At 43.6% G+C, this 27,582-nt stretch overlaps 2 protein-coding genes across 10 annotated transcripts in view; one reads left to right on the top strand and one right to left on the bottom strand.

Moving 5' to 3' along the window:
* Positions 1-2,633, top strand: part of TRAPPC3L (trafficking protein particle complex subunit 3L) — a 58,870-nt gene extending 56,237 nt beyond the window's left edge. For all 5 annotated transcript variants that reach the window (XM_014573708.3, XM_075924022.1, XM_075924020.1 and 2 more), the window contains 2 exons: positions 238-423; positions 1,384-2,633. In XM_014573708.3, the coding sequence (XP_014429194.1) occupies positions 238-423; positions 1,384-1,503 (306 nt within the window). In that variant the 3' untranslated portion in view covers positions 1,504-2,633. The remainder of the gene's footprint in view (positions 1-237; positions 424-1,383) is intronic.
* Positions 2,634-6,255: 3,622 nt separating this feature from the next.
* On the bottom strand, positions 6,256-25,710 carry LOC102446358 (calcium homeostasis modulator protein 6-like). Of its 5 annotated transcripts, none has more exons than XR_012902642.1 (3): positions 21,499-25,656; positions 10,833-18,788; positions 6,256-10,056 (listed from the first exon to the last, which is right to left on the bottom strand). XR_012902642.1 is itself a non-coding variant. In XM_075924018.1 (3 exons), the coding sequence occupies exons 1-3, from the start codon at positions 22,030-22,032 to the stop codon at positions 17,852-17,854; spliced, it is 954 nt and encodes a 317-aa protein (XP_075780133.1). In that variant the 5' UTR covers positions 22,033-25,710; the 3' UTR covers positions 6,256-17,851. The 5 variants fall into 5 exon arrangements, 1 of the variants encoding a protein (XP_075780133.1); XR_012902644.1 differs by having other exon boundaries at positions 6,256-11,052; positions 14,915-18,788; XR_012902645.1 differs by having other exon boundaries at positions 6,256-11,015; positions 14,915-18,788.
* Between the last annotated feature and the right edge of the window lie 1,872 nt (positions 25,711-27,582).

Genomic DNA, 27,582 nt, shown 5'->3' with positions numbered 1-27,582 from the left:
TCATTCTACAAGGAGTAAGGGAAGTCGGGAGAAGAGTACTCTCTCTCGAAATAACTGTTGTGTAGACAGCGCCAAAAGTCAAAAGAAGCTATTTCGACTTCAGCTACACAACTAGCGTAACTCAAATTGCATAGTTTATTTCAAGGTTAGCCCTGCTATGTAGATGTGCCCTAAAAGTCTTCTAGCCTATTATATACATGCAGTAGTTTCAACGGGCACATTTTTGTTCCTTTACAGGTTGCTTTCAAGATGTACCTTGGGATTACCCCTAGCGTGAGCTGCAGTAACACAACAGAAAATGAATTCTTCTTAATGCTGGACAACAACCCTTTGGTGGACTTTGTGGAAGAGCTCCCACCAGGACGATCTTCACTTTGCTACTGTAATCTCCTGTGTGGTGTTATTAGAGGAGCCCTGGAAATGGTAAAGAACCGGACACTAAATTTTCCTATTTCTGTTGTTACCTATGGACATAGGAAAGTAGAACCACTGGATAAGCAAATGAAATGTCACTTATAAGTAATTAATCTCAGTGTCTGATTTAGCAATAGCAACTCCTCCACCTTGCCAAATAAACCAAGTGAAATTCTGCTTTCACTTTACATCATAGTAAATTCAGAATTACTCTAATCAAATAAATCGTGTTGCTCCACTGTTACACTGGTTTAACAGAGCAGAGTTTTTGACTCAGTATAGTCATAGAATTAAATTATGGTGAATCAAATAACATTAATTTTTTTATTTTCAAATCTCAACTTTTACAAAATAAACAGAAACATTCATAACTCGCATAATTGTAAACTTGCAGGGCCAAATTAAACTTGGTATCGCTTTACAGAAGACAGGAGAACTACACCAAGGATGAATTTTGTCCACGATCTTCTTTTCCTACAAATAATATCTAATTTACCACATATACATATATTTCCTAAGTACAGTACTATAAAATGAAAGTTGAATACTGCATCATATGGCTATAAATCAGTCTCACGATTCTGATATGTTAAAGGGTATTAACACTTGTATCATTAAGTGTTACCTTCTTACATGGGGAAATTTGAGGTCACAATATGAAACTCATCTGTTTTACGTTTCATGTCCTCAGAAGAAAGCAAAACACCATTCTGGCATTATGCACTACTAACCAAACTATTGGCATATTGTTAGCAGAATGACATATGTATACATATTTAAATGCATAAAGAGGATTTATTTTTAACTCATCGGCTATGTGCAATTCTTAAGGATTTCAATGAAATTCCTTTATAATGAAACTTTTGAAAGAGGCCCCTCTTGTGGTGGGAAAAAACAGCTGGATGAACTAAAGGAAAGAAAGGAGGGGAAATTTCCTTACATGAAATGACCAGGCCTGTTTTTCTCCAGGTTCACTTAGCGGCAGAAGTTACCTTCGTTCAAGACAGACTGAAGGGTGATGATGTGACAGAAATAGGAATTACATTTCCAAAGAGGCTTGAAGTCAAAAAGCACAAAAGAAATAAATGAAGCTGATAGAAGGAATCATCTCTAACTTACAGTTTGACCATTTTTACCTGTTTAGGAAGAAAAACCTATGGTGGCAATGACTTCATTGATTCAGGTACAGTCACATCTTAGAATGATAATGACAGCCAGAATGTATACACAATATGTAGAGTTGATTTCTATCACCACATTGCAGAATTCAGCATACAAACTTAAACAGATCCAATCCTTTACTTCTTTCATAGGCAAAAATCCCATTGATTACACCATATGTCTACACTGGCAGCTTCTTGCGCAAGAACAGTCATTCTTGCGCAAAAACTTGCCTGCTGTCTACACTGCACGCGCATTCTTGTGCAAGTAAATTTACAGTATAACATTGTAAAACAGGACTTCTTCCGAACAGTTATTCCTCTCCCCACGAGGAATAAGCCCTCTTGCGCAAGAGCTCTTCCATAAGAGGGCAGTGTAGACAGGCAACATGAATTTCTTGTGCAAGAAGCCCCTATGGTTAAAATGGCCATCAGAGCTTTCTTGCGCAAGAGAGTGTCTAACCTGCCATGGATGCTCTTGCACAAAAGCACATGCCAGTGTAGACGCGCTCTTGTGAAAGACTTTTTGCGCAGGAACTCTTCCACAAAACAGTTCTTGTGCAAGAAGCTGCCAGTATAGATGTAGCCCAGGAGTTTTACCTAAGTAATAAGTGTGTGTCTTGGCCCTAAATCTTTGTTCTAATTCCTGTTCTTTTTCATTAGAAATGTGCCTGTGTGAATAAGAAATTGTTTTGCTATAAATACTTTGTTCAGTTTTTCATGCCAATGCATCTTCCTTTGTTTCACTTGTGATTATAGTATTTCCTTCATTTTGCCCAATCTGCTCCCACTGAAATCAAACAGAGATGAATTTCCCTGTGAGCAGGTTTTTCCTATAAGCAAACATGACAACATGCAGTTTTGTTCAATGTATATAGGAGACAAAGAAGTTTTCTAAACAATGGAATACAGACTAAGCCCTTTGTGCAGCTTTAACGTGAGGATTCTTGAGCATACAGAGGTTGCTAGCAAACTTAAAAAGCATGATGTGTTATAATGTACAGTCATCTGAAATATAAGCTTTACCCAAGCAAGCTGCAATAAAAAACAATGAAAATATTATTGCCTCACCCATTCTTCTCTGTCAAAGTACTTACATCACTTCAGTTTTTAAGCACCTCACAATCATTAACTGATTTATCCCCACAAGACCACAGTGGAGGTACAGACCTCATTTTACACATGGGAAATTGAGGCACGGGATAGATTAAGTGTTTTGCCAAAGTAACACAAGAAATCTCTGGCAGAGCTGGGAATTAAGTCTAGACCTCGAGACCTAGTCTGTTAGCCTATCTACCAGATCATCCTTTTTTATACTCCCTATGGGACCCACAATTCCCTGTTTTAATTACAGTGCAGAATTATCAGTATTAATCAGTCAGCACAAATGCTGCCCATGGTAAACATAGGACTCTGTTTCTGAAACCCTTGTTCTTCATCTCCTTTTCCCATCTTTTTTGTCTGTTAAGTCCCAAACCTGTGGAATTATGTGAATGGGTTGATTTCTATGCCTGGGAAGGGTCATGGACTTAAATGGGGTTCTGCCTGTAGGATCAGGGCCTTAAATTATAAAGTGTTGAGAGCAGGGACCATTGCTGATATCTGACCCTTTGGATATCAATGGGAGTTTTGCCATTGACTTAGATGGGGACCAGGTTTTCATGCCATGTTTCTACTTTTCAAATTGTTAGAAATGACCAAGCTTCGTATTTGCTGCAGTGCTCAATGCAGGAAATTGAGGGGCTACTATTTTATACCTTGGTTTAGCAAAATACTCAAATACAAGTGTTGCCCCACTGAAGTTCTTCCCTATCTATCTATTTACAATACATTTCAAAGAACAGGTACATACACACCCTTTGGTTTTAGTTTTCATTTTTCCCCTCATTACACAGGGTGGTTGTGTCTGTTATGCGCTAAGGAAAGACAAAGCAAAACACACAAATATTTATGTATAATTAGAAAGAGAGAAAAATACCCCTTAGAATCACACACCATAAAGGATGAAATTCTTTTCTTCTGATGGTCACCACCAAGTCTAAACATTGATTTACATAGTGGGATGTAAGTGGTGCAGAGCCTAGGTCTTATCTAGAGTGGGAAAAAATATTTTCAGGGTCAAAAGAGGGTAAAGGCCCTTTCCTTTGAAAACCTTAGAGCAGGGGTCAGCCACATAAGGCATGTGTGCCATTAAGTGGCACATGAACTGATTTTGAGTGGCACACAGCCTGACCAGTGGGGCTGCATGACTGGCAATTGCCCCATGTGCCACAGATGGATTTAGGCCAGGGTGAAGCTGTCCCTGCTGGAGCAGCCTCACTGTGATCCCCAGTTCCTGCTCTGTGGTAGCCCCACTGCCTGGCCATTGAGCCTATGTGGCCTTGCAGCTGCTCTGAGGGTCAGGGCTGCTTCCAGGGGCGGCCGGGCCACGTTGGGGAGTGGGGTGCCCCAAAGCTGGCTGCCGGGGGCAGGCTGGAGTCAGGCTGGGATGTGGCAGCCGTGGGGAGGAGGTGGGCTTGCTCGGGGGTGGGAGTGAGGGTGAGTGCTGCCCAGGCTGCAGCTCTGGGGCTGGGCAGTGGCATGAGTGGCTATGGGGAGAGGAAAACACATGGGGGGTCTCTCTGCTCCAACACTGCATTGGCCACTGGATGCCTGCGTTCCTAGTAGGAAGGTGAGGGCGCCATGGACCCCTCCCCATCAGGGCTAGATACCCTGGGGTCACCCACCCAGCCCTCCCTCTCCTCGCTCATTTCTCTGAACTCCCTCCAGCCATCCTGACCCCAGCCTGTGCTGGTGATCCAGCCAGTGCTGGCTTCCTGGAGGGGAGGGGGAAGCCCCGAGGCTCTACATGGCATCCAGCTTCTGGGGAAGTGTGTGTGCATTGCTCCTCCCCTCCCCACAGGAAAAGCCTGAGTGGAGCCCAGGGCAGGAGAGTTCAATCTTGACACGCCACTTCAGAAGGGTTGCTGACCCCTGCTCTAGAGTATCATAATTCTGCTAACCATTGTCTGCCTGTCCCTCAGCCCAGGGAACTCAATGGAATATCGCAGGAACAAGGTGCGAGATCTAGTCCAATGCACACCCTTGACACTTATAGCTCTTTAATGCCTTCCAAGATGCACGTGAAAGCATATACAAAAGTTAATGAAAAACATTCAAATTAGTCAGCTCAGTCCACCATAACTAAGCTGAAGAATATCAAATTCTGTTGTTTCACTGGTTTTCTTTCTGTTGCCTACCAAATTTTAGATAGGAAGAATGCTGACAGAATTTCTTTTATGCAAAACAGCAACATTACACGTGCATTTGTTTTCTTTAAATAACATAAGCATAATAGATGCATATGAGAGAAAAGGAACATGCACTGGAAAGCTATTTGGTCAGTTCTTGTGGGACAATGTATTCTCTGGAACATTGAACCCTTTGCTGTGCTATTAGAGCTTGGAAATCATTTGCCATCTTACCTCAGGAAGTGCTATAGACATTTGGTGAGAGAAATTATGGCAGAAAGTACAGTGATTTAACACATTAAAATGTTAATGAAAGTTGTCATTAGCTAAACCTTTTTGCTTTCACCTATGTTTACTGTTGTATCTTGTGCCTCATTGGAATCATTTTCTTTCATTCTATCTTCCACTAGTTTAGGGAGTGTGCTGAAGAGCTGCTGTTTAATGTTGTAAGAGTACAAAACAGACACATTTTCCCATGCCTGGAAAGTTGGCATGGGAAAGGATTCCAGTTTCTTGTTCTCAAAAAAACTTTGCAGGTTTTGTTCACTCAATTTGGTAGCATATGTCTCAAAATGTTTTTCAAATTGTTCTTTCTCCTTCTCAGTGTAGATCTTCCAAAACTTCTTTTGGAGATGGCTGCTATTAGATTGGCAGTGACCATAACAAGTGAATAATAAAGACAGAAAAGCAGCAGTAACTATCACACACCACCCTACAACCAGTAAAAGATAGGATAATTTGGTATCAAAGTATGAAAGGGCTAAAATAAAAATTCTGATTGCAAATTCAAATTAGATCAAGAATAACTAGTGCTATTATTGTTTTTACTGCTGCATTGAGACTATGTTCTTTACTGCTTCTTTTAAATGAAAAACCTTGAAAAGTAATAATCAAACAAAATATTTTGAAAATAAAGTGATCCAGCAAGTGTAAATTCTATTCACAAGCAGAGGCCCCTGAATTTCTAAGGCAATGTCTAGACTGCTTTCCTCTTCTGAAAGAGGAAATGGAAATGAGGAAAGAGGAAATTCAAGACTGCACATAGAGCAGTGCCTCCTTTGTCAGTGGGCAAGTAGACCAGTCCCACCTCAGGCTCACTTTTGCCCTGTACAGTAATTCCTCGCTTAACACGTGCCCACTTAACAGGTTTTCATAATAGCACAATTTTTTTTTAAGGTACATTTTTCGAACAACACGACCATCCCTGCAATAACATGATTTCCCCAACCAGCAGGCTGGTCGCTGGCAGCTGCTCTGGGCTTCCCCTGCCTCCCTGCAAAGTGGCAGAGGTTTGCCGCTTGCCGCGCCATTCCCCAGCGACCCCTCTGGCCAGATACCTCGCTCCCTCTCCTCTGCCCCCCGCTTGCAGACAGCGGATGGGTTTCCCCTGCTGGCCAGTCGTCCGCAGCTGTGCAGAGCTTTCCCTGTCTCCTTGCATCCGGCGAGAAGGGGTCCAGGGAACAGCGCAGCGAGCGGCGACCCTCCGCCGCTTTGCAAAGAGGCAGAGGAAGCCCCGCGCAGCTGCTGGCGACCGGCCAGCTGGGGAAACCCAGCCGCCGGCTGCAAGCCCCCTCCCCTGTCCCCTGTCTTTCCCCAGAGCTAAACACCTCCCCTTCCTGCTATACCCCAGTCCCTTTTCTCCCCCAACTTTATGTCCCAGTCCCAGCTGCTATCAAATGCAGACTGGAGCCGCAAGCGCAAACGTAACCCCCACCTTTTCCATTATTTTCAATGGGAAAATTGACCTCGCATAACATGTTTTCACTTAGCATGATCATTTTCTGAAACGTATCTTCCACTCTTGTAGTCGCTGGCAGAGGAACCAGGACGCACTTTCTACCTTGGGTTCCAATCCGGGGACCTTCAAACCAGCAGTTCAGGTCTATAGTGTCTCAGATTTTGCTGTTCCTTCCCTGGACTGCTTTTTACGCTGCCTTTTCTCAGCCTTCTAGTTTCCACCTTGTACAAAGAGTGTTCACCTCACTGAAGGGGTTAAGAGAAGCTAATTAGCTTTTGGCTGCACCTTTGTGGGGAGCTAAGGGGCAATTATATTAATTGAGAATGAAGCTCACCTGAACCAAAATAGGCAGTGGGACTTCTATAAAATCTAGGAGCTGAAGCTAGAGGGGGTGGCAATGAGGTGAACACTCTTTGGTACAAGGTGGAAACTAGAAGGCTGAGAAAAGGCAGTCACACTGTTGATTCATATTTAGCTTGTGGTATACCATGACTCCTAGATACCTTTCTGCAGTACTTCTTCCTAGACAGTCACTTCCCATTTTGTATGGGCAAAACTGATTGTTCCTCCCTAAGTGCATTTGTCTTTATTGAACTTCATTCTATTTACCTCAGACCATTTCTCCAGTTTGTCCAGATCATTTTGAATTATGACCCCATCCTCCAAAACACTTGCAACCCCTCCCAGCTTGATATCGTCTGCAAGCTTACACTCTCTATGCCATCATATTGTTAATGAAGATATTGAACAGAACCAGTCCCAAAACTGCAACCCCACTTGTTATGCGCTTCTTTCTTGTCCACACAATGGCTTGAAGCTGAATTTGAAATCATAGTTGTAACACAGCTTGTACTCACATTCAATCAAGTTCCATGGTACATGGGATTAGTGCTCGGAAACCCTGATGATTGGTCCTAGAGACTATTCCACAGAGCACATTTTCTGCTCTTCTCTCCTGGTGTTCTATGCTCCATCTCTCTCTCTGCAAGGTCTCTGACTGAAGATCAGAGTCTAAGGGTACGTTTAGACTACAGGGTTTTGTCGACAGAAGTTTTGTCAACAGATACTGTCGACAAAGCTTCTGTCGACAAAGAGCGTCTAGACTACATTCAGTTCTGTCGACAAAGCAAGCTGCTTTGTCGACAAAACCCTGTATAGACACAACCCTACAGGCAATAACACTTTCTGTCGACAGAACTCTGTCGACAGAAAGCGTTATGCCTCGTAAAATGAGGTTTACCAGCGTCGACAAAACTGCTGAGTTCTGTCGACGTTATGTCGACAGAACTCAGCGGTAGTGTAGACGCAGGTATAGTTTTGTCAACAAAAGTCCACTTTTGTCGACAAAACTCTGTAGTCTAGATGCACCTTTTGAGAGTTAAAGGCATGGGCTTGACTTCATCTCAACTATCACACTGTCTGTAGTAGCTCACAACTGAGAGAACCAATCTCAGGTCAGACTGTGAAAGAATAGGACAAGTACCCCAAACTGATGGTATATACTAGGGCAGGTAAAAGGTTGATTGATCCATGGCAGTGAACTCTGGCAGTGGCCAACTACACTGGGCTGGACCAGCCCTGGCCACGGAGGAGACAGCGGTACAGACAGGGGGACTAAACAGTGGTATGGATGGCAGGAGCCGAGTCAAAATGGTTAACTGGTTAAGTGCTCTCATTTAACCAATTAACTATTTTAACATCTTTAGTATATTCTAGAATTAGATTTCACCAAGCCAGTAATAACTGTGCACTCCTGGACTACTATATTAGTCTTACCACGAAGTCACAAACAGCCCCACTTAGGCTTTCCAGAGCATCTTGCTATTCAGCCTAACAGGACTGAGTGATGAAAGGTTATTAAAACCAAGAACTGTCATATGTTATGTTATTCCTGACCCTAAAAGGCCAGTCATTTACACTAGGTCAATGGATACTTTTGATCTCTCAACAACTTCTCTAGTGACTAAAGGTTTATTAGCTTAAAAAAAATAAAGGAGCGGTAGAGAGAGGTTAAAGCAGATAAAATATATTACAGGAGAGCCACAGTTTGTAAACCCAAATGATTGGCAGAGGTGTAATAATCTCTCTGTTGGTTTTCCATAAACCTATCAGTTACTCAAAACAGCTTTGGGGATCTCTGTCCTGTATCTGGGATGCTCCCTGAAAGTATTCAAAGAGCTCAGAGATATAGCATTACTTTCAGAGTTCATTCGTATAGCTGTCTTCACCAGAAAGTAGTGTGTCATGTGTTCCCATCCTAGAAAGGGTCTGTAGATTTCCCACTGTTGAATACAATGATCTATGCTCTGAAGTTAGAATACTTCTCATGTTTAGGCTAGGGCTTCAGTCCTAGTTATAGGGCAAGTCAATTACAGAGACATACATAATACATTTAATTACAGCCATCCAAACTTTCATTAGTTTTCCTGAACAATATAATGACCAGAAACAATCCTTCATTAGTTTTTATGAAGTTTTACACATTAAGTAAATTCTCATCTAAACGCTAATACATTCTTTGATCTTGGGCTAATTAAGCTAATTAAGTACAGGTGAGTGTTACAGATAATAAGTTACAGATCAATGAAGACAATACCATCCCATTTCCTTTGAATTATGGCAATAAACAAGTGAATTGGCCTGATCGCATTACAGTGCCTTTTGTTACTCCTTTGAGATTTCTTAGCATGCAGGTTAATTAGCCTACTGCCTTAGTGTGAGCTGGCAACCTGACAGACAACATCACAACAATGTTACTGTTTTTGCAAGGAAGAATCAAGTAGGGAGGCTCTCTCCAGAGTCGGTATGTCTCATTTTATACCCCAGGGAAGAAACCTCCCCATAACAGCACACAGAAATGTCTGAACATTTAGTCTTTCCTTATCCATAAATTGCAATACTTTGTGCTTACATCTTGACTTTCCTCCAGGCATATAAATTAACATATGTAAGCAATCATTAATAATCTTCACCTACTGTGTGGAATATAGTTATGTGAGATCAATACCATTAATTGCTCCAGTTATAGTGATGAAAAAATAAACTGCCCCACTTTAACAATTGGAACAAAGGAACTCAATGACCAGCCTAAGTCACTGACAGACCCAGGAATGGAACCTAAGAGTTTTTGGCATTTATTTATTATTTATATTGCAATATAATTTGGAAGTTCCAGTATGGGATTGTGCTAGACCCTGTATACACAGGTAACTAAAAGGTTGTCCGTACCCCAATGATCTTATAACTTGACTGTTAAAATGAGAATCTAGGTAAGAAAACAGCCATTCCTAATTATACCCATTCCTCAGAAACACAGGGGGAAAACAATTGCACATCATCACTGAAATATTTTTGCACCCTATTAAATGCTTAAAAAGGAAAAGCAATCCATGAACCTACATACCGGTATCAAACTGGTATCAGCAGAGTAAGTCATTTCAAGGATGATCCAAGGAACAAAGGTTCAGACAGTCCCCAGACACACAATCCTTACTGACTCTGCAACTGAAATAACCTGAAAGAGAAAGAAAACAGAAAGCCAAACAAATTCACTCTCCTCATGTTTAATACTCAAACCCTATTCATTCAGCAGAGGGATTTCCTCCTTCCTTTCCCAAACTCCTCTCTTTGCAGTCCCCTGTTCACGAGCATTAATGATAAATCAGTTTCCGGCAACAGTTAGGGATCTTTGACAGCCATATCCTCATAGTGTTGGAATACAACTAGATGTTGGTCTGGTGTTTGAAAACAGAAATTCGTTACTTCATTTATGGGAAAAAGCATGAAATGACGTAACTTGCTGATTTCATAAAGTCTACAGACTCACCTGCTTCCCTGTGCTCTGTTGTGCCTCCACAGGCAACATGTTAGCAATAAGTAGGCCAGGGAAGATGTGAGACTCTTACTGAATTGGGAAGGCAGATGATGTGGAGAAAGCTGAAGTACTCAATGCTTTTTTTTGCCGTGATATTCACAAACAAGATCAGCTCCCAAACTGCTACATTGGGCAGCACTGTACGGGGAGGACATGAGCAGCTCTCAGTGGGGAAAGAACAGGTTAAGGACTATTTAGAAAATCTGGACATACTCATGCCCATTTGGCTGGATCTAATGCATCTGAGAGTGCTGAGATAGTTGACGGATATGATTGCAGAGCCATTTGCCATTATCTTTGAAAACTCATGGTGATGAGGGATAGTCCTGGACAAATGGAAAAAAGGCAAATGTAGGGCTCATTTTTTAAAAAGGGAAGAAAGAGAAGCCAAGGAACTGTAGACCGGTCAGCCTTACCTCAGTTCCTGGAAAAATCATGGAGCGGGTCCTCAAGGAATCCATTTTGAAACATTTGGAGGAGAGGAAGGTGATCAGGAACAATCAGTGTGGATTCACCAAGGGTAAGTCAACCTGATTGCCTTCTATGATGAGATAACTGGCTCTGTGGATACAGGGTCTCTCTCTCAAGACATTTCTCAGCTTTGTGGACAAGATAAAGCAGTTGAATGATGTGAGGCTAAACATTCAAGAGGAAAAAAAGGAGATATACTATACAAATATCATTGATAATTAATGGCCAGCTCCTCATAGGGTGAAAATTATCATAGCACCATTGAAGGCACCGAACGAGCTAGCAATATGTATTTTGTTAAGGAGGATTTAAATGGTATGTAGCATGAAAAATATGCATGCAGTTTGACAAATGATTCTCATTATCATCATGGTCAGTTAAACAAGGCATGAAAATCTCTAGGCTAACACTGTTTGTTTTTCAGGCTAAACTTGAAAAAGTCCACATGGCGGGTGCAGTACTGTAAACTGTAGTACTATATTACAAAGAGAAACAATTCTATAATACAATAACTCATGACATTAACTAAATGGATGCTATTTATTCAAATCATCTGTGATTCTGAATAAAAAAAAGATTTTATCTTCAAACAGGAGTGAGGAACTGTTTTGGGTCAGGGGCTGCACACAACTGAGGAGCAAAAAAAACCCACACACCTTCCAAAAAACCCTTCACTCATGTGGCCCCTGCTTGAGAATGAGAACGCTACTCCCCACATTCCCCTCCCACATCAGAGCTTAGGGGGGTCCAGACTAGTAGATTTTGTGTGCTCCAGTCCTGTAGGGGGACGGTGGAGGGCCTGAAGCACCAGTGTAGGCTCCCCAGTGCTGGAGGGAGTCCAGAGTCTCAGGGGCCAGACCTAGGCAAGCTGGGAGCTGCATCCAGCCTCCGAGCCTTAGATTATTCACTCCTGCCTTAAAATAATACTAGGGAGAAATTAGATGGTTTTGAAAGAACACTAAAGAAGTAACATTATCATAGAATCTTAGAAACATAGAGCTGAAAGAGACCTCAGGAGGTCATCAAGTCCAGCCCCCTGCTCTAGGCAGGACCAATCCCAACTAGGCATGAATTGGTTTGTTACTGAATACTTTAGGAAATTTTCCATTCTAATCTAACAGAGATCAGTGGTTCTCTTTATTTTATAATTTCCTAGAAACCAAATGCCAAAAGTGGGCATGGAGCTATCCCTTACTAGATTGAAGACAGACTTAAAAACCTAGAAGGGTTTCCCCATCTGTCATTACTATGAACTTAGAACACTATCGTGTGTTTTGGGCTGTGTCAGAATCACAGTTCTGTTTGTAAGTACCAAGTTTGGTGAAGTTCTATACCACAAATAATCTCAACTCATGCATATTTCAAGTAAAAATGGCAGCACTACATCCCCACGGAGATGTTCATAGTGAGAAACAGCCTGTCACTGTAGTATCATCCTGTCACTTGCTGAGTACTGAAATGCTGAGCCGTCACAGTGTGTAGGATGCAATGATAAAAGCATGAATATACAACTGAATGGCTTCAAGGTGAACTGAATTGATGTTTTTACTGCAGTTTCTTATTGGGATGTGAACGATTGCACAAATGCTCTTTATTGTGTTCAGTTTCTCTGGGTACCTGCAAATAGTCTGTAAACAGGAGAGTTTGACTGGGAACTCTGTTGGAGGAGAAGGGAGAAAACAAGCCCCTAGTCCTTAGAAGGAACGAGGGAGTTTTTGTGGATGTATGTTTAATGGGATTGCTAAACATTGAGGGTGGGGTGGAGATAAAAGATAATGTAGGCATGGCCCTCCATCTCAACAAAAACCTTTTGCCTCAGTTTTTAATGAGGCTTATGAAGAGCTGGATGGCTAATGGGAATGAAGATATGGAGGTAGAAATTATTATAGCTGAGGTTGAAGTCAAACTCCTAATGAGACTGAATCAAGGGCCCGAATAATTTCCATCCAGGAATATTAAAGAAACTGGTGCATGAACTTACAAGCACAGTTGCAAGGATTTTTAATGAAGCTGGAAACTCAGAGGTTGTACAACGTGGTTTTACAAAAAGGGGGATCATGCCAGACCAACCTGATCTTCGAGAAGATAACTGATTATTTTAAGACAAAGGCAATCCACTAGATCTAATCTATCTGCATTTTAGAAAGACATTTGATACAGTTCCACATGGGAAATTGTTAGCTAAATTGGAAAAGCTGAAAACGTAATGCAAGCACTGACAGGTGGATAAGGAACTGCTTAAAGGAGAGGCTACAATGGGTCATACTGAAAGCTCAATTACCAGGCTGGAGAGAGCTTACTTGTGGTGTTCCTCAGTTTTTGATCTTGGGACTAATCTTATTTAACATTTCTATTACTAACCTTGGCACAAAAAATGGGAGTGTGCTAATAAAACCTGCAGAGATACGATAGATCACTGTAAATACATCAGAGGGATAAATACCAGGGAGGGAGAAGAGTTGTTTAAGATGTGCATCATAAGAACACATGGATATAAAATTGGCCATCAACAAGCTTAGGCTTGAAATTAGATGAAGGTTTCTAACCAGCAGAGGAGTAAAGTTCTGGAACAGCCTTTCAAGAGAAGCCACCAGGGCAAAAAACATAACTGGCTTCAAGACAGACCTTGATAAGTTTACAGAGGGGATGGTACGATTTGTGACTGCTAGCAACCAATACCTCCAACAGCCAGTGACTAGACACTAATAAGGGGGGCTTAGAGTTACTACAGAGAATTTTTCTCCATGTGTCTGGCTGGTGGGTCTTGTCCACATGCTCAAGGTCTAACTGATGGCCAGATTTGAGTTGGGAAGGAATTTTCCTTCAAGTCAGATTGGCAGAGATCCTGAGGGTTTTCCACCTTCCGTTGCAGCATTCAGCATAAGTTAATTGTGGGTTTCAACTACTGTAAATGGTTGGAGTATAAGCTTTTGTGGGCAAAGATGCATGTAGTGGAAATTTCCAGAGGCAGGTATAAAAGCAGCTTCTCCTCTCTTGGAATTCACACCTCCAGATCAGCTACTAGAAGTGGGCCTCATCCTCCCTCGTCATCTCTAGCCTGATTCTGGCCTGCATATTTATATCTGCCTCTGGAAATTTCCACTACATGCATCTGACAAAGTGGGTCTTTGCCCACGAAAGCTTATGCTCCAACACTTCGGTTAGTCTATAAGGTGCCACAGGACTCCTCGCCGCTTTTGCAGATTCAGACTAACACAGCTACCCCTCTGATATTTGTAAATGGTTCATTTCCCTGTAATCTCTAAACCATCATTTGAAGCACAGGTGCTAACTTCGTGGGTGCTCTAGGACTGAAGCATCCAATGGAAAAAAAACACCCATTCTTGAATCAGCTCCTCACAGCCCTTCTGCTCACTGGCAAGCTCTGCCAATCAGCTCTTCTCCTGTCCTTCCCAGCACCTTCTGCCCACTGTGCTCAATGTCTCAGTGGAAATCAGAAGGTGCTGGGGGGAAGGGGCAGGAGCGGAGGCTGGAAAAGGCAGGGCATGGGCAGAGGGAGGGGCAGGAGGAAGCCAGGTGGGAGTTTGGGGGAGGGATTGGATGGGTACAGGACTTGGGGCGAAGCAGAGGTTGAGCACCCCCTCCCAAGGAACTGAGGAAATTGGCACCTCTGATTTGAGGAGGTTCGGAGTCTATTATAGGAGTGGGTGGGTGAAGTTCTGAGACCCACAATGTGCAGGAGGTCAAACTAGATGACCATAAAGCCTATTTGTGATTCTATTATACACTCCTTAGGTGAAATATGGCCCCATTTAAGTTGAAGTTAGTTTTGTCACTGACTTCAGTGGGGTCAGGATTTCACCCATTTCCAGGAGGTAATCATCTATAACAGAATTAATCTTAATAGTCAGTGAGGAAATGAACTTTTATATGTGAAAGACAAGAGTAAGAAAATTTTAACAATACGATATGAGTTGGGTCTCACAAACTAATGGAACAATGAGAATGGACTATTGTGTTACTGTACTGGTCTTCACCCGTTGTTCCCCGTTTTATGTGAACTTACCTAAGGGGCCTGATCAACTTGGCCTGCCCAGAGATTGCCTGCTGGATCGGGCCCTGCACAGGATGACACAGGTGACTAGTGCCTATCTTCTCCAGTTTGTGAATGGTCTGGAGCCTTGAGGTCTTTGGTAGGAGACTGGTCTTCTGGTGCCTAGAAGCAGACAGCAGTGGACATGCCCAGAGACAGAAACATGGGTGTCATTTATTGCACTTAGGGGGACTTTTATTGCAAAAAGCATAGGAATCAAGTGAGTTTAGGCCGGGTAGTGCTCCCTTGCTCTCCAGTGGCAAGGGAGGCCACTCTTCCTCATTCTCCTGGAACCTAGTGTTCAGTCACACCAGTAGGGCTGAGCCATAAGCATTCTAGCCTGTCTAAGAGAGGTGCACACACAATAGCCATCTGAGGCCCTTGTCCCCACCCTTACGGCAATTTCACTGAAGAGTCTCTAGCCTGCAGCCCTATAATAGGGCTTACAGCAAATAACTGTCTCGGGCCTTAGCCCTTTGGCAGAGGTGCTATGGTACCTACAGCAGCCTAAGTCTCCAACGTAGGCAGCCAACAAACAGACACAGTCAGTGAATTAGTTCTTGCCCTTTGGGACGGGACTGATCAGGGAGCAGGCTTGTGGGCTGAAGCAGCCAGCAAACAAAAAGTCAATATGGAACAGGTAAGGGAGAATGCTCACGCAGTCTAGGGGCTTGTAATAAGGTTTGTGCACCTAGCAGGCAGTCTAGGATTCTAACTGGGGGGGGAGGAGGGAGTTCCCAGAGCATAAGATGGGAGGTCAGCCACCCCAGAGTTCAGGTACCAAGGAGGACACAGGCCTGCCCTATTGCACCGCATCCCAGCCCAGGGCCCTAACAGTAGCAAAATGGTCTGCCACTGGGTTAGTGGCGATCCAGCTGCAGCACACCGGCTGAGAGGCCACCAGCCCTGCAGCCAGCCAGTTGTCAGCTGCCCCTGGGCTGCTTGCTACCTTCCTGGGATTTCGTACCTCTGACCTCCACAAGTCTTCGGGCTCCTCGTGGTACACAGCTGAAGGTAATCCCAGCAACCCTCCTCAGGGTCCATCTCCTCAGGGTAGGGAACAGCAGGGTGGAGGTTCAGCAAGGCAGAGGCATCTGTGTTCTCCACAGGCTCTGGCCCAACTGAGCTGCAGGGTCTTCCTGTTGTATTTCATGGTACCTCCAGCAAGGGGGGTGGGTGAATTTGGCTCCACTCACTAACTGGAGTGTAGTGCTCCTTCACTCTCCAGTCCGGAGAAAGGCCACTCAGCCTCACTACAGGGCCTCTACAGGGTTCAGTGGGAGTTTTGGGCATCACAGTGGTCCCATTAGACCTTAGTGATAAGTCTTGGGAGAGCATGATACTATTGGGGAACAACTTTGTAGACTATGTTGCAATCTCTGACCGTAATCTCAGACTGAGGAACAAGAAAACTGACATTACCAAAAGGGAAGTTTTTAATTTCATTATTACGGTACAATTCTGAATGTTTACAACATACTTGGCACTTACATTATTTGGTTAGTAGCACCATGAGAGTAGCTTGCCATGCTTAAGAAGGATGACCCTTTCCTCAAAGATAGCTCACAGACAAAAGACAGGCTCATACACAGGTAAGTCCACAGTTTGCTTCAATTACCCTTCAAGAAGCATTTTTCATATCACTTCATTAATAAACTAGTCAATATTCAGATTAGTCCCTTTCTTTGGTCTCCTATAAGAATGGCCATACTAAGCCATACTAATCATCCATCCAGCCCAGTAGCCTGTCTTTCGCAGAGCAGTGGTTCTCAACCTATTTTCCATTGTGAGCCCTCTCTCATGCAGCTCTCTGTGTATGTGGCTCACGTTCACACAATAGATATATACATCTATCAGGGATGATCTAGACTGTGTTTGGTCCTGCTATGAGGGCAGGGGACTGCACTCAATGACTCTCGAGGTCCCTTCCGGTTCTAGTATTCTATGATTCTATATTTTGACTATGCCAGTCACAATTTTTAGGGAGCCTGAAAAAGAAGCATAAGACTGACTGGAGAATTAAACTATATTGCTAATAACAGAGGAACAATGGATGCCATGCACCTTCTGAGGTCAAACTTGAAATAAGACTTCTGTATTATGATCAAAGCCATGGTTTGATCCCTAGTTCTGGGTAAATATATATTGGCGGATTAGATCAACTTTAAGAAAAGTTTTTGTTCCTTTTCTCCTAGGGGTTGTATCTAGGGTACTCTTTAGTTAAATAACCCCAAATTTGGAATACTAACCATACCCTTCCCTGAGCCTCCCCACACCTCTACACCCTCCAATGGGATTGAAACTATATTAACAACAGAAACATCAGAGTTATTGATTTAATTACATATATTTCACATTCACAGTATTTTACATTACATAACCTCTTCAGATTTCAGTTTTTACTTCTTGTCAGGTGGAATATGCTCACATCTGGTCTGATGTGATGCAATGGTACTGTCTGGGCCTCATTCAAATAGATGGTAAAAGCAGATTCCCTTACTGAAGTAAAGCAGTTTTATATTTAGTATATAAAAAGATTGGGACAACCTCCCCCACTCTTATTATACGAGTCTGTCATGTCATGTGCACAATTTACAGTAGAAAGTAAGTGAAAAAAATGCCCCTTAAGAATATGTATGCCTAGGGGCTGGTTGTGATAGGACAGTACCTGTTAGAAATTTAAGTTACTTTCACCCCTGTACAACCATACATGGTTTATAGACCTCTATCATATCCATCTTCAACAGTCTCTTCAACAGTCTCTTTTCCAGTAGCATTATGATACTTTCTGCCTTCTTATCTATTGCATTCCTAAGGGCTTCTAACTTTCAGTTACCTGTTTTGACTGCTGCTGCACATTGTATGGTTCTCTTTTTCAGCACTAACAGCAAGCTTATAAGCAGTGATTCATCAGCATGTACCTGCTCAATGATACAAAGACACAGTCAACACGCCCTCTTTCTCTGCACACTTGTGGGGAACTTACTTATGGCTCAAAGTCCAGAAAACTACGGTATTAGTGCAATACTAAGGGTCAGACTTTGGTTTTGCAAGTCTAATTGCCAAATGTTCTGAGCTGACAAACTAGCTAATGTATATTGCTAGAAGGTGCTTTGTAGTAATTTAAAACAACACATACACTTATCTTTGATGCAGAGGTGTAAATTATTTAACATCATAATTTGAAAGAGACAAGGGTTTAAAAATATTCTAAAACCACTATCCAGAAATATTTATTTTATAAAAGTCACTTAAGCAAAAGTAAAAACATTCATTAAAAAAAATGCTGCAAAGTTTATGGACCATCTCATCCTGCGAGAATTTGCACAAAATTCCCATTAATGTATAAAAGAGATTAATGCATAGAACGAGATTCTTTTAGTATAGCTAACTGTCCACACTACAAAACTGGAATTTCTGTATTTCATTATATTGTACCTGTTTCATCAATAGCAGCGCCATCTACAAATCCTAGTGCAGGAGAAAACATATCCCCTTCAGTTGATTTGATGCTGGCATCTCTTTTGGAGCAAACATATTTGTGTATTAAGCTGTAATACTGTCCTTTCGTATTGAAGGCATACAAGGATGAGATTTGCTGCCAGTCTTTATTACTGGGAGTCTCAAATTGTTCTGGCTCAGTGAATTCAAAGAAGCATTTCAGATTCCTTTCTGCCAGCTTGGTTGCATGCTCCTTGGCCTTGCTCTCAAAAAGCTCCTGTTCCTTTGCCATGTAGATTTTCCAGAATTTGAGCTGAAGAAAACTGACTGGAGAATAACAGTGGCTGAAGCATGTGACAACCAGTACTAAAGCCATGATGCAGGCTATCAGAATCCATCCTAGCACCTTGGGGAACATACAGAGGGATTAATGAAGTTTGCAGAGGATTAGGAACCTGACTTGAGATTTCTGCTTTAGGCTATGTCTACTGGGCAGGCATTGTGGGATATTGGCAGAAACCAGTTCTCTTGACAAAACAAACAACAGTCCCGAAAATCTGTAGCTCTCATTTTCACATCATAAAGGAGGGAAAGGGAGGCAACAAGCACATTCTTCCTTTTCAGCCCTTGGAGGGAAACAAAAACTAAATTCTTTTCCTGGAATGAGTCTGAAATTTACTATAATTTCAAACTTGAGAACTCACAATGAGATACCCTATACTTCCTTTTGCACATTCTAGTTCTCTGGTGTTGTTAAAGATTGTTAAATAAACACCAGCTTTCCCTCACTGTATGGGAAGGGGATATTTGCTTACAAGCATTCATGATGTAGACAGAGAGGCAAGGAAGTGGAAAAAGAGAAGAGAAATTAATAACACAACTCTTTTTTGAAAGGGGTAGAGAATAGGGCTGTCAAGTGATTAAAAATTAAGCATGATTAATTGCATGATTAAAACATTTAATTGCGATTAATCAGGTGATTAAAATGCTGCGGCAGCGTTTCAGAGGGGTAGTGCAGCGGGAGCCATAGATCAGATGGAGTCCTCAGCTGACCCCAGGCTCAGTGCAGCTACCCCTTTGAAATGCCGCCTCAGGGGCAGCACTGTAGGAGCCAGGGCCCGTTCTAGGCACCAGCAAATCAAGCACGTGCTTGGGACGGCACATTTCCAGGAGCGGCATTTCCAGGTAAGCAGCTGCCCCCAGCAACGCCCGGCCTCACCCCGCCGATTTTAAAGGGCCGCGGGAGCTCAGCTCTGGCTGCGTGTCCCCAGGAGCTGGCTGCGGAGCGCAGCGCGACCAGGCTCCGCCCCACCTCGCTGGCTCCAGTCCTGCCACGGCCCCACCCCCCTTTGCCAGCAAGAGACTGCTCCCTGTTGGCTGCCCGGCTCACTGTGCCTGCCCCACCCCACCCCGTGCCCCTCTGGCTCCGTGCTGCCAGTTCCCCGCGCCGCCCTTATGCCCCGCACCCTGCTCCCCTGCACCCGGTCCCCCTGCTCTCCCTGTTCCCTGCGACTCTCTGGCTCTTTGCCACCCTTGCACCCCACACCCTGCTCCCCCCGATCTCTGTGCCCCTCTGGCTCTGCATCGCCTGTTGCCTGTGCCGCCCCTGCACTCTGGTCCCCACGCCCCTCTGGCTCTGTGCCCCTCTGCAACCCACAGCCTCTTTTCTCTGTGCCCCTCTGGGCCTGTGCCCCCCATTCTCCACACTACCCCTGGACCCCTATCCCTCTGCCCCTCCCATTCTCTGCATCCCATTCCCCGTGCCTCCCCTGCATCCCGCACCCTGCTCCCCCCAATCCCTGTGTCTCTATGGCTGTGCACCTCCTGTTTCCCACACCACCCCTGTACACCGTACTCTGTTCCCCGCACCCCTCTGGCTCTGCGCACCCCTGCATCCCAGTCCCCCTGCTTCCCCCGGTCCCTGCGCCCCTCTGGCTCTGCGCCTCCCATTACCCAGGGTGAACCCTGCTCCCCCCATTCCCCATGCCCCTCTGGCTCTGCGCTGTCCCTGCACCCTGCTCCCCCTGTGGATCGGGAGTGAGGGGTGCTTATCCATAAGTGAGGGCTAGACAGGGCAGGGAAAAGGCTGTTGTGACCCAGCAGTGAGTGAAAGGGGAGGGGGAGTTTACTTATAGTGTCTTTGCCTTTATGGAAAAAAAATAATTAAAATTATATTTGCTATTTATAGGGCTAAAATGGGACAAAAACTAAAACAAAATTGCAAAGTGCAAACATGTAAAAGCCAACAAAAAAAGGGGGGGGAGGCCAAAACATTTTTTGCTTGGGGTGGCAACAAACCTAGAGCTGGCCCTGGCACTAGCCCAGGATCAGCTGGAGTCCCCAGCGACCCCAGGCTCCATGCAGCGCTGATCCTTGGAAACGCCACCCCAGAGTTTCTAACGGGCAGCACCGTGGGAGCCAGGGATCAGCTGGACTCTCCAGCTGATACTGGGCTGCATTGCGCTGCCCCTTTGAAACACCAGCGCGATGTTTCAAAGCAGCAGTGCCACAGGCTGACCCTAGGTGCTGCCCTTTTGAAACACAGTGGCGGCATTTCAAAACTACAGTGATGTGGAAATACCTGTGATTAACGCATTAAAAAAATTAACACATTAATTGTGCTCTGCATTCATCGCAGGCTTTACCACGCATTAATTGACAGCCCTACTAGAAAATACAAGGATTGAAAAGCCCAATTATGGGACAACCAGCTGCCTTTTGGGGGGTTATTCTCAGTTTGCCTCAAAAGAAAAGGTATGAATATTGTTATGAAGCAGTAGCCTCAGATAGACAGCAGGCCAAATATTAGAAAGCAATATAGACTGCAGTGGGAGATGCAACTAACAAAATGTTACCTTTATTTTAGCCAGCTAAGAATTTTTCACTAACTATTTATACGCAAGAATTTCTGTTTCACATGAGAGCATTGATATTGCATCCTTTTGCCATCACATCAGCAAAAGCAAGCTGAGTGGCATTTGGCGTTGGGGACAGCACCAAGTTTAACTGAACTATTTATGCTGCCCCTCCAGCTCTCCTGCAATCACACCATGGGCCGTGCACATCCGTGGGGCTAAAGCAAATAGAGGTAAATCAAAGGAAGGAAGAGGCCGTACCTGAGACTGAGCCCGAAAGCTCATAAATTCCTGAGCTCTCTCATGGGAGAGAGTCCCGCCACAGGGCATTCTAGCCACCTGCCCAAAGCACTCGGTGTCATTGTCTTTGCATAGGTGCTTCTGTATCAGGCTGCTCCCACTTGCTGCACACTCATAGAAGCTGGCACCAAGCAGGGCCACAGCGATCCACGTGAGTGGGGCCACAGAAGCGCTCACCATCACCTGGCACAGCACCTTACTGTAACGGCAGCAGCTCCTCTTGCGGTTGAAATGGCAGCACCTGCCGGGGGCGCAGCAGCCAGTGAACACCCGCCAGGTCCCGACATTCAGCAGGCAGCCAAGAAGGAAGAGGATCAGGGCTGGCACCAGCAGGAAGACGGAGCCATAATACATGTTCCAGGAGTTGCAGGGGCATTGAAACACCACGACTGAGAAGAGACGCTCACTTGCAGCAGTCAGTAGGGACACAGCGCTGTAACCAATCACCTTCTGGTGACTGAGGCAGAAATCCAACACGGTGCGAAACTTCTCCATCTCCTGCCCCTGAGGCAGCACTGGGCCAGCTCCCTTGGCTTTGAGGGGAATGAAACCTCACTTGGTTATGTGTACAAGAGGAAGAGGATGTGAGTTCTCTAGTTTCCGCAGTCTTCACACACTGATAGGAAGGTTTCACTTTCTCCTGCTCTAGCCAATGTGGTGTAATGTAGGCTAAGTTGTCTGAAAGTACCAAGCATTTTCTCTGTATTTTTAAAATGACAGGAAACAGAAAGTCATGTGACTTGAATGCAGTGTGGAGAATATATGAAGCCCAGACTGCTATTGTTTTTTCCTCATGCAATCATCACTGTGTCTTTAAAGTGTACATGTATTTTCCCCAAAATGCCTTAATCGCAAAACAGCTGATCAATTTGATTCTGATTGATAAGTACAGGTGGATTCAATTTCCCTTCTCAAAACTGGATGTTTTCGGGAAGGCTTTTGTCAAAAATTCAAATTTCAAAGTAAAAGGGAGTAAAACAGAAACAAAACTTTTTTTTTTGTATTTTTTGACCAGCTCTAGTTATAGAACACTTTGATCTGGTCTCTATTTAGATGGTGCCAGACTGTATCATAACCAGCCTCCAAGTATGCTTTAGATTGTGCAGATCTCTAAACTGAAGTGATGCTCCCTTTTGGACTGGAGAGACTGGCCTACCAGTCAAATTTCAGGGTCCCAGTACTATTCCAGTTGAGAGGAGAAACTGGTAATATCCAAATCTTTCTTTGATGCTGTTTTATGTATTTGCAAAGGTTACACACAGTCCTCTGCAGAATGAGTCAAAAATAAAAAGAACAATTTTTTAGCTTACAACTCCAAGCCGCTTTAGCAGTAACCAGATCCAAAAGATTTTTCACTGGCTTTTCCTGGGTTAGGACTCTGCTTGTCTTTCTTGTCACTCCACCTCACTCTCTTCTTATGTGTGTGTTTTCTTTTTCTCCCTACCCACACTCTCTACACCTGCCTCACACACAATGCTCAGTACTTTGACCCTGGGCTGGCCTTAACTTGTTAAATATAGTTTTATAACAATGAAGTTTGCCAATTGCTGTGCACTGTGGTTACGGTGTCCCCAAGAGCTCTGAATTCTATGTAACCAGCTGGGTTTGTCATGAATTTTTGCGTCTCTGCCCAGACTGGCAAAGTTTCTGTATTTTGTTCTCTGCCCTCCATTTTTGTCTCCTCATCCCCTCCTATGAAACGGCAGCCCAGAGCCTCTGCTGGAGGAAGCTGAGCTTCCCTTGTTTTGGGAAGGGTGGAGAGGGAAGGTAATAATGTCTGAACCCACAAATGGAACAAGCCTCTGATTACTTTTACTGCTACATTACCTCTGGGTGGAGCAGGGAGCTGAGCAAAGCAGGAGCAGCAGCTGTGCCAGAGCTGCAGTCAACTCAGCCAAAAGCCTGACCCCCAGGATTGCCCAAACTTGTGATTTCCTTTGAAACTCCAGCTGCTGTGGTACTCCATAGCAGGATCCCTGTCTCCCACAAAAGGACTGAAGGGAGGATGCAGAGCAGGTCAAGTGGGGTGTGATGAAAGAAGAATTGCTTTGCAGAGTGGAGGACTAAGGGAGAAATGTGGGTGGGATTCTTAAGATTTGAGGAGAGGATGGTTCATGTGAACATGTGTCCGTAGGCTCACAACCCCACTGAAACAGTGTTACCTGTTCCCTAGAATAGATCATGCCTCTTGACATCCTAAGCATCAAATGAGATTTAGGGGCAGGAGCTCTAATAGGCCCTGGCTGCATTGTCTGGATCTTTGCTGTACACTTTTGAAATTCTTGGTACACATTTGCTGTTTAGCAGTAGAGCCATTGTGTGAGTTCTTTGTGTAGTGCTGTGGTGTCCAACACACTAGCTCCTAGCCACATGTGGCTATTTGGCTGGTTGAGTGTGGCTAGTTGGCTTGAACAATGTGGCTATTAGGCTAGTTGAGTGTGAATAGTTCACTATAGCAGTAGCACCTATAGTGCTTAGTGTTTCAGGACTTGTTGGACACACAACAACATTGTTTCTAAATCCCATAGTGTGCATCTACACAGCCGGCAGTTATTTTGACATAATGTCAAAATATTGCCAAGTTGGAGGACTTCTTACTCCAACTCCTGTAACCCCCATTTTAGGAGGAGTAAGGGAAGTAGGAAGAAGAGTGCTCTATTTTGAAATAAGCTCTGTGTACGCAGAACCAAAACTCGTAATAAAACTATTTCAAAATAAGCTAAGCAATTGACATAACTCAATTTGCATAGCTTATTTCAAGTTAAGCAAATGTAGACACATCCATGGGGTGTAGAGGAACGTAATCTGACTTCCTATGAACTTAACGTAACACTTGCGTATCAAAATTCCTAGCCATGCCACTCAACCTCCCCAAGACCCTCATTATACAAGATACAGAAGAACTAAGACCCAAAGGTCACTATGGTGACAATCATTTGGCTATAATGGTAAGATCAAATTTAGCACCATCTCCCATGACTTTGAAGTTCTTTCCATCAGCAGTGTGACTCTGTGCCATTCACATCCTAAATGTTGGTCTTTATGCTGAAATAATTATACTCATAGACTATTCAAAAACTTCCCACCCCATTATTTGTCTTGTGCTGCTGCATGAGGTGGTCTCACACTTTACGAACTGGGCTGAAGTATTAGTGAGAAGGCGTACAGCAATCTGGAGCAACGCTACTCATGCTGCACTTCTCCTGGGACTAATAAATACAGGATTTCAGTCTTCAAATCTGATTCAAAAGAAAAAAGATCCAAAATAAGAAACATCAAATAATGTGAGGACATTTCCATTTAGCTCTCGGAAGGTTTGTTCCTTTCCCAGTGGAGAGAGTGAAAGTGCCACCTGCAGTCTAAGTTAATGCTTTACAAATGAATTACCTCATTTAAAACTGACAAGGAGTCCTGCGGCACCTTAAAGACTAACAAATTTGTTTGTGGGTTATAAACATGATCAGATGCATGGAGTGGAAATCACAGACATTGGGATACATTTCTATATATGTACTAGGATATGAAAAAGGAGTTACTTATTAAGTGTAGGACTAGTGTTAATGAGGCGAATTAAGTCACAGTGGATGTGGCTCATTTAAGTACCCAGAAGTCACCTACTATAGGACAGGCCCCAAAAAGGAAAATAACAGAACACCACGGGTGATCACCTACAGCCTCAGCTAAAAACCCTGCAGTGCATCATTAATAGTCTACAGTCTATCTTGGAAAACAATCCCTCACTCTCACAGACCTTGGGACACAGGCTAGTCCTTGTATACAGACAGCCCCCTCCAACCTGAACCAAATACTCACACCAATCTGTACAAATGACACCTTCACAGGACCTAATAACATAAGCCATCACATCCGGGGCTCATCCACCTGTGCCTCTCCACTAATGTGATATATACTCTCAAGGGCTAGTAATGCCTCTCTGGACAGTCTCTGTGACAAACGATAAATGGACACAAATCAGACATAAAAAAAGGTAACATATAAAACCAATAAGAGAACACTTTAATTTCCCTGGTCATTCAGTAGCAGATTTAGAAGTAACCATCTTTCTACAAAAACATTTCAAAACCAGACTACAAAGGAAAACAGCAGAGCTGCAATTCATTTGCAAAATTAACATGATCAAATGAGGACTGAATAAGGACTTAGAACACTTATTTTACTACAAAGGCAATTTTTCCTCTCTTGGTATTCACAGCCTCCCATTGTAAAATCATAAGAATGGCCATAATGGGTCAGACCAGAGGTCCATCAAGCCCAGTATCCTGTCTTCCAGATGCCTCAGAGAGGATGAACAGAACAGGGAATCTTCAAACAATCCCCCTCCCATCACCCAATCCCAGAATCTAACAGAGGCTAGGGACACCATATTCCTTTCCATCCTGGATAATAGCCTTGATGGACCTAACCTCTATGAATTTATCTAGTTTTTTTCTTGAACCCTTTTAAAGTCCTGGTCTTAGCTCCTAAGGCAAGGAGTTCCACAGGTTGACCATGTGCTAAATGAAGAAAAGTTTCCTTTTGTTTGTTTTAAACCTGCTACCCATTAATTTCATTTGGTGGCCCCTAGTTCTTATGTTATGGGAACAAATAAATAACTTTTCCTTATTCACTTTTTCTACACCAGTCACGATTTTATAGACCTCTATCAAATCCCCCCTTAGTCTCTTCTTTTCTAAGCTGAAAAGTCCCAGTACTAATAATATATGGAGCTATACCATCTCATAAAACTGGAAGGGACCTTGAGAGGTCATTGAGTCCAGTCCCCTACCCTCACAGCAGGACCAAGTACCATTCCTGACAGATTTGCCCCAAATGGCCCCCTCAAGGATTTAACTCAAACCACTGAGCTATTCCCCCCATTTTTAATTTTTCTTCATATGGGACCTGTTCCAAACTCCTAAGCATTTTTGCTGCTCCTTTCTAAACCTTTTCCTTTGCCAATATATCTTTTTTTGAGACGAGACAACCACAGTATGCAGTATTCAAGATGTGGGTGTAACATGGTCTTATATAGAGTTAATCGATGTTCTGTCTTATTCTCTATCCCTTTTAAAATGATTCCTGACATTCTATTTGCTTTTTTGACTGCTGCTGCACATTGAGTGGATCTTTACAGAGAACTATCCACAAGGCATCCAATATCTCTCTCTTGAGTAGTTATAGCTAAATTATAGTTACAGGAGAGCCACATCCATGCTGACTGAATTGACCTTGTTAACACTCATCCCACACCTGATAAGTAACTCCCTTCTTTCGATATGCTAGTACATATATATCTCCTAATGTCTGTGATTTCCACTGCATGCATCTGATGAAATGGTTTTTTTCCCAAGAAAGTTTATGCTCAAATAAATCTATTCATCTGTAAGGTGCCACAGGACTCCTCATTATTTTTACAGATACAGACTAATACTCATTTAAAGTTTATTTCTTTAACAAAGATGCTAGAACACTGATTTTTTTAGTTCCATGGTTTTTGGTTCCGTTTATTTCTTTGGAAATTCTTTAAAAACATGAGTCAGAACATCTGTGTCCTTCTGCTCTGGTCCATGTGACTAGTAGCATTCTTATTAGAGAACTGGCTGTATAAAAGAACTGCAAATATACCTGGTAGCTTTTGTGGAGTGAGATCTGCTGTTACCATGTTGTTTTGCAATTGTCTCCCTGGACCAGGGGTGGGCAAAGGAGTTCAGAGGGCCAGATCCGGCCTACTAAGCAGGTGGCTCCAACCCACAGATGCCCTGTTATTCTCTCGCTCCCAGGTTAATCAGGGCTGTGTGCGGGAGGGGTGTGCAAAGTCTCTCACTCCCTGCCCCAGCCCTGCAAGGTGGTGGGTTCCTAGAGGGAACCACCAGCTGCTCAGAACAGCTGGCAGTTCTCTCTAGCTGGGAGGATGGGGGCAAAAATTTCACATGCTCCCCCACCCACAGGCCAATCAGTCTTTGGGAGGAGAAACATGCAAGTGTCCTGGTTCCGCCGCTTCTGACAGAGGACCCACTCATTCCGTGGCACCATTGGGTCAGTTCA

The sequence above is a fragment of the Pelodiscus sinensis genome, chromosome 3, assembly GCF_049634645.1.
Source record: "Pelodiscus sinensis isolate JC-2024 chromosome 3, ASM4963464v1, whole genome shotgun sequence".
In the NCBI taxonomy this organism is placed as follows: Eukaryota; Metazoa; Chordata; order Testudines; family Trionychidae; genus Pelodiscus; species Pelodiscus sinensis.
The sequence above is the reverse complement of the archived record's forward strand: the minus strand, read 5'-3'. Positions and strand labels throughout refer to the sequence as shown.

Bases quoted from the DNA above. Each gene is read 5' to 3' on its own strand.
- LOC102446358 (XM_075924018.1), bottom strand. From the start codon at position 22,032: ATGGAGAAGTTTCGCACCGTGTTGGATTTCTGCCTCAGTCACCAGAAG. The intron at 18,789-21,498 runs GTACGGCCTCTT...ATGTTCCCCAAG, and splicing joins GCTTTCGGGCTCAGTCTCAG to GTGCTAGGATGGATTCTGAT.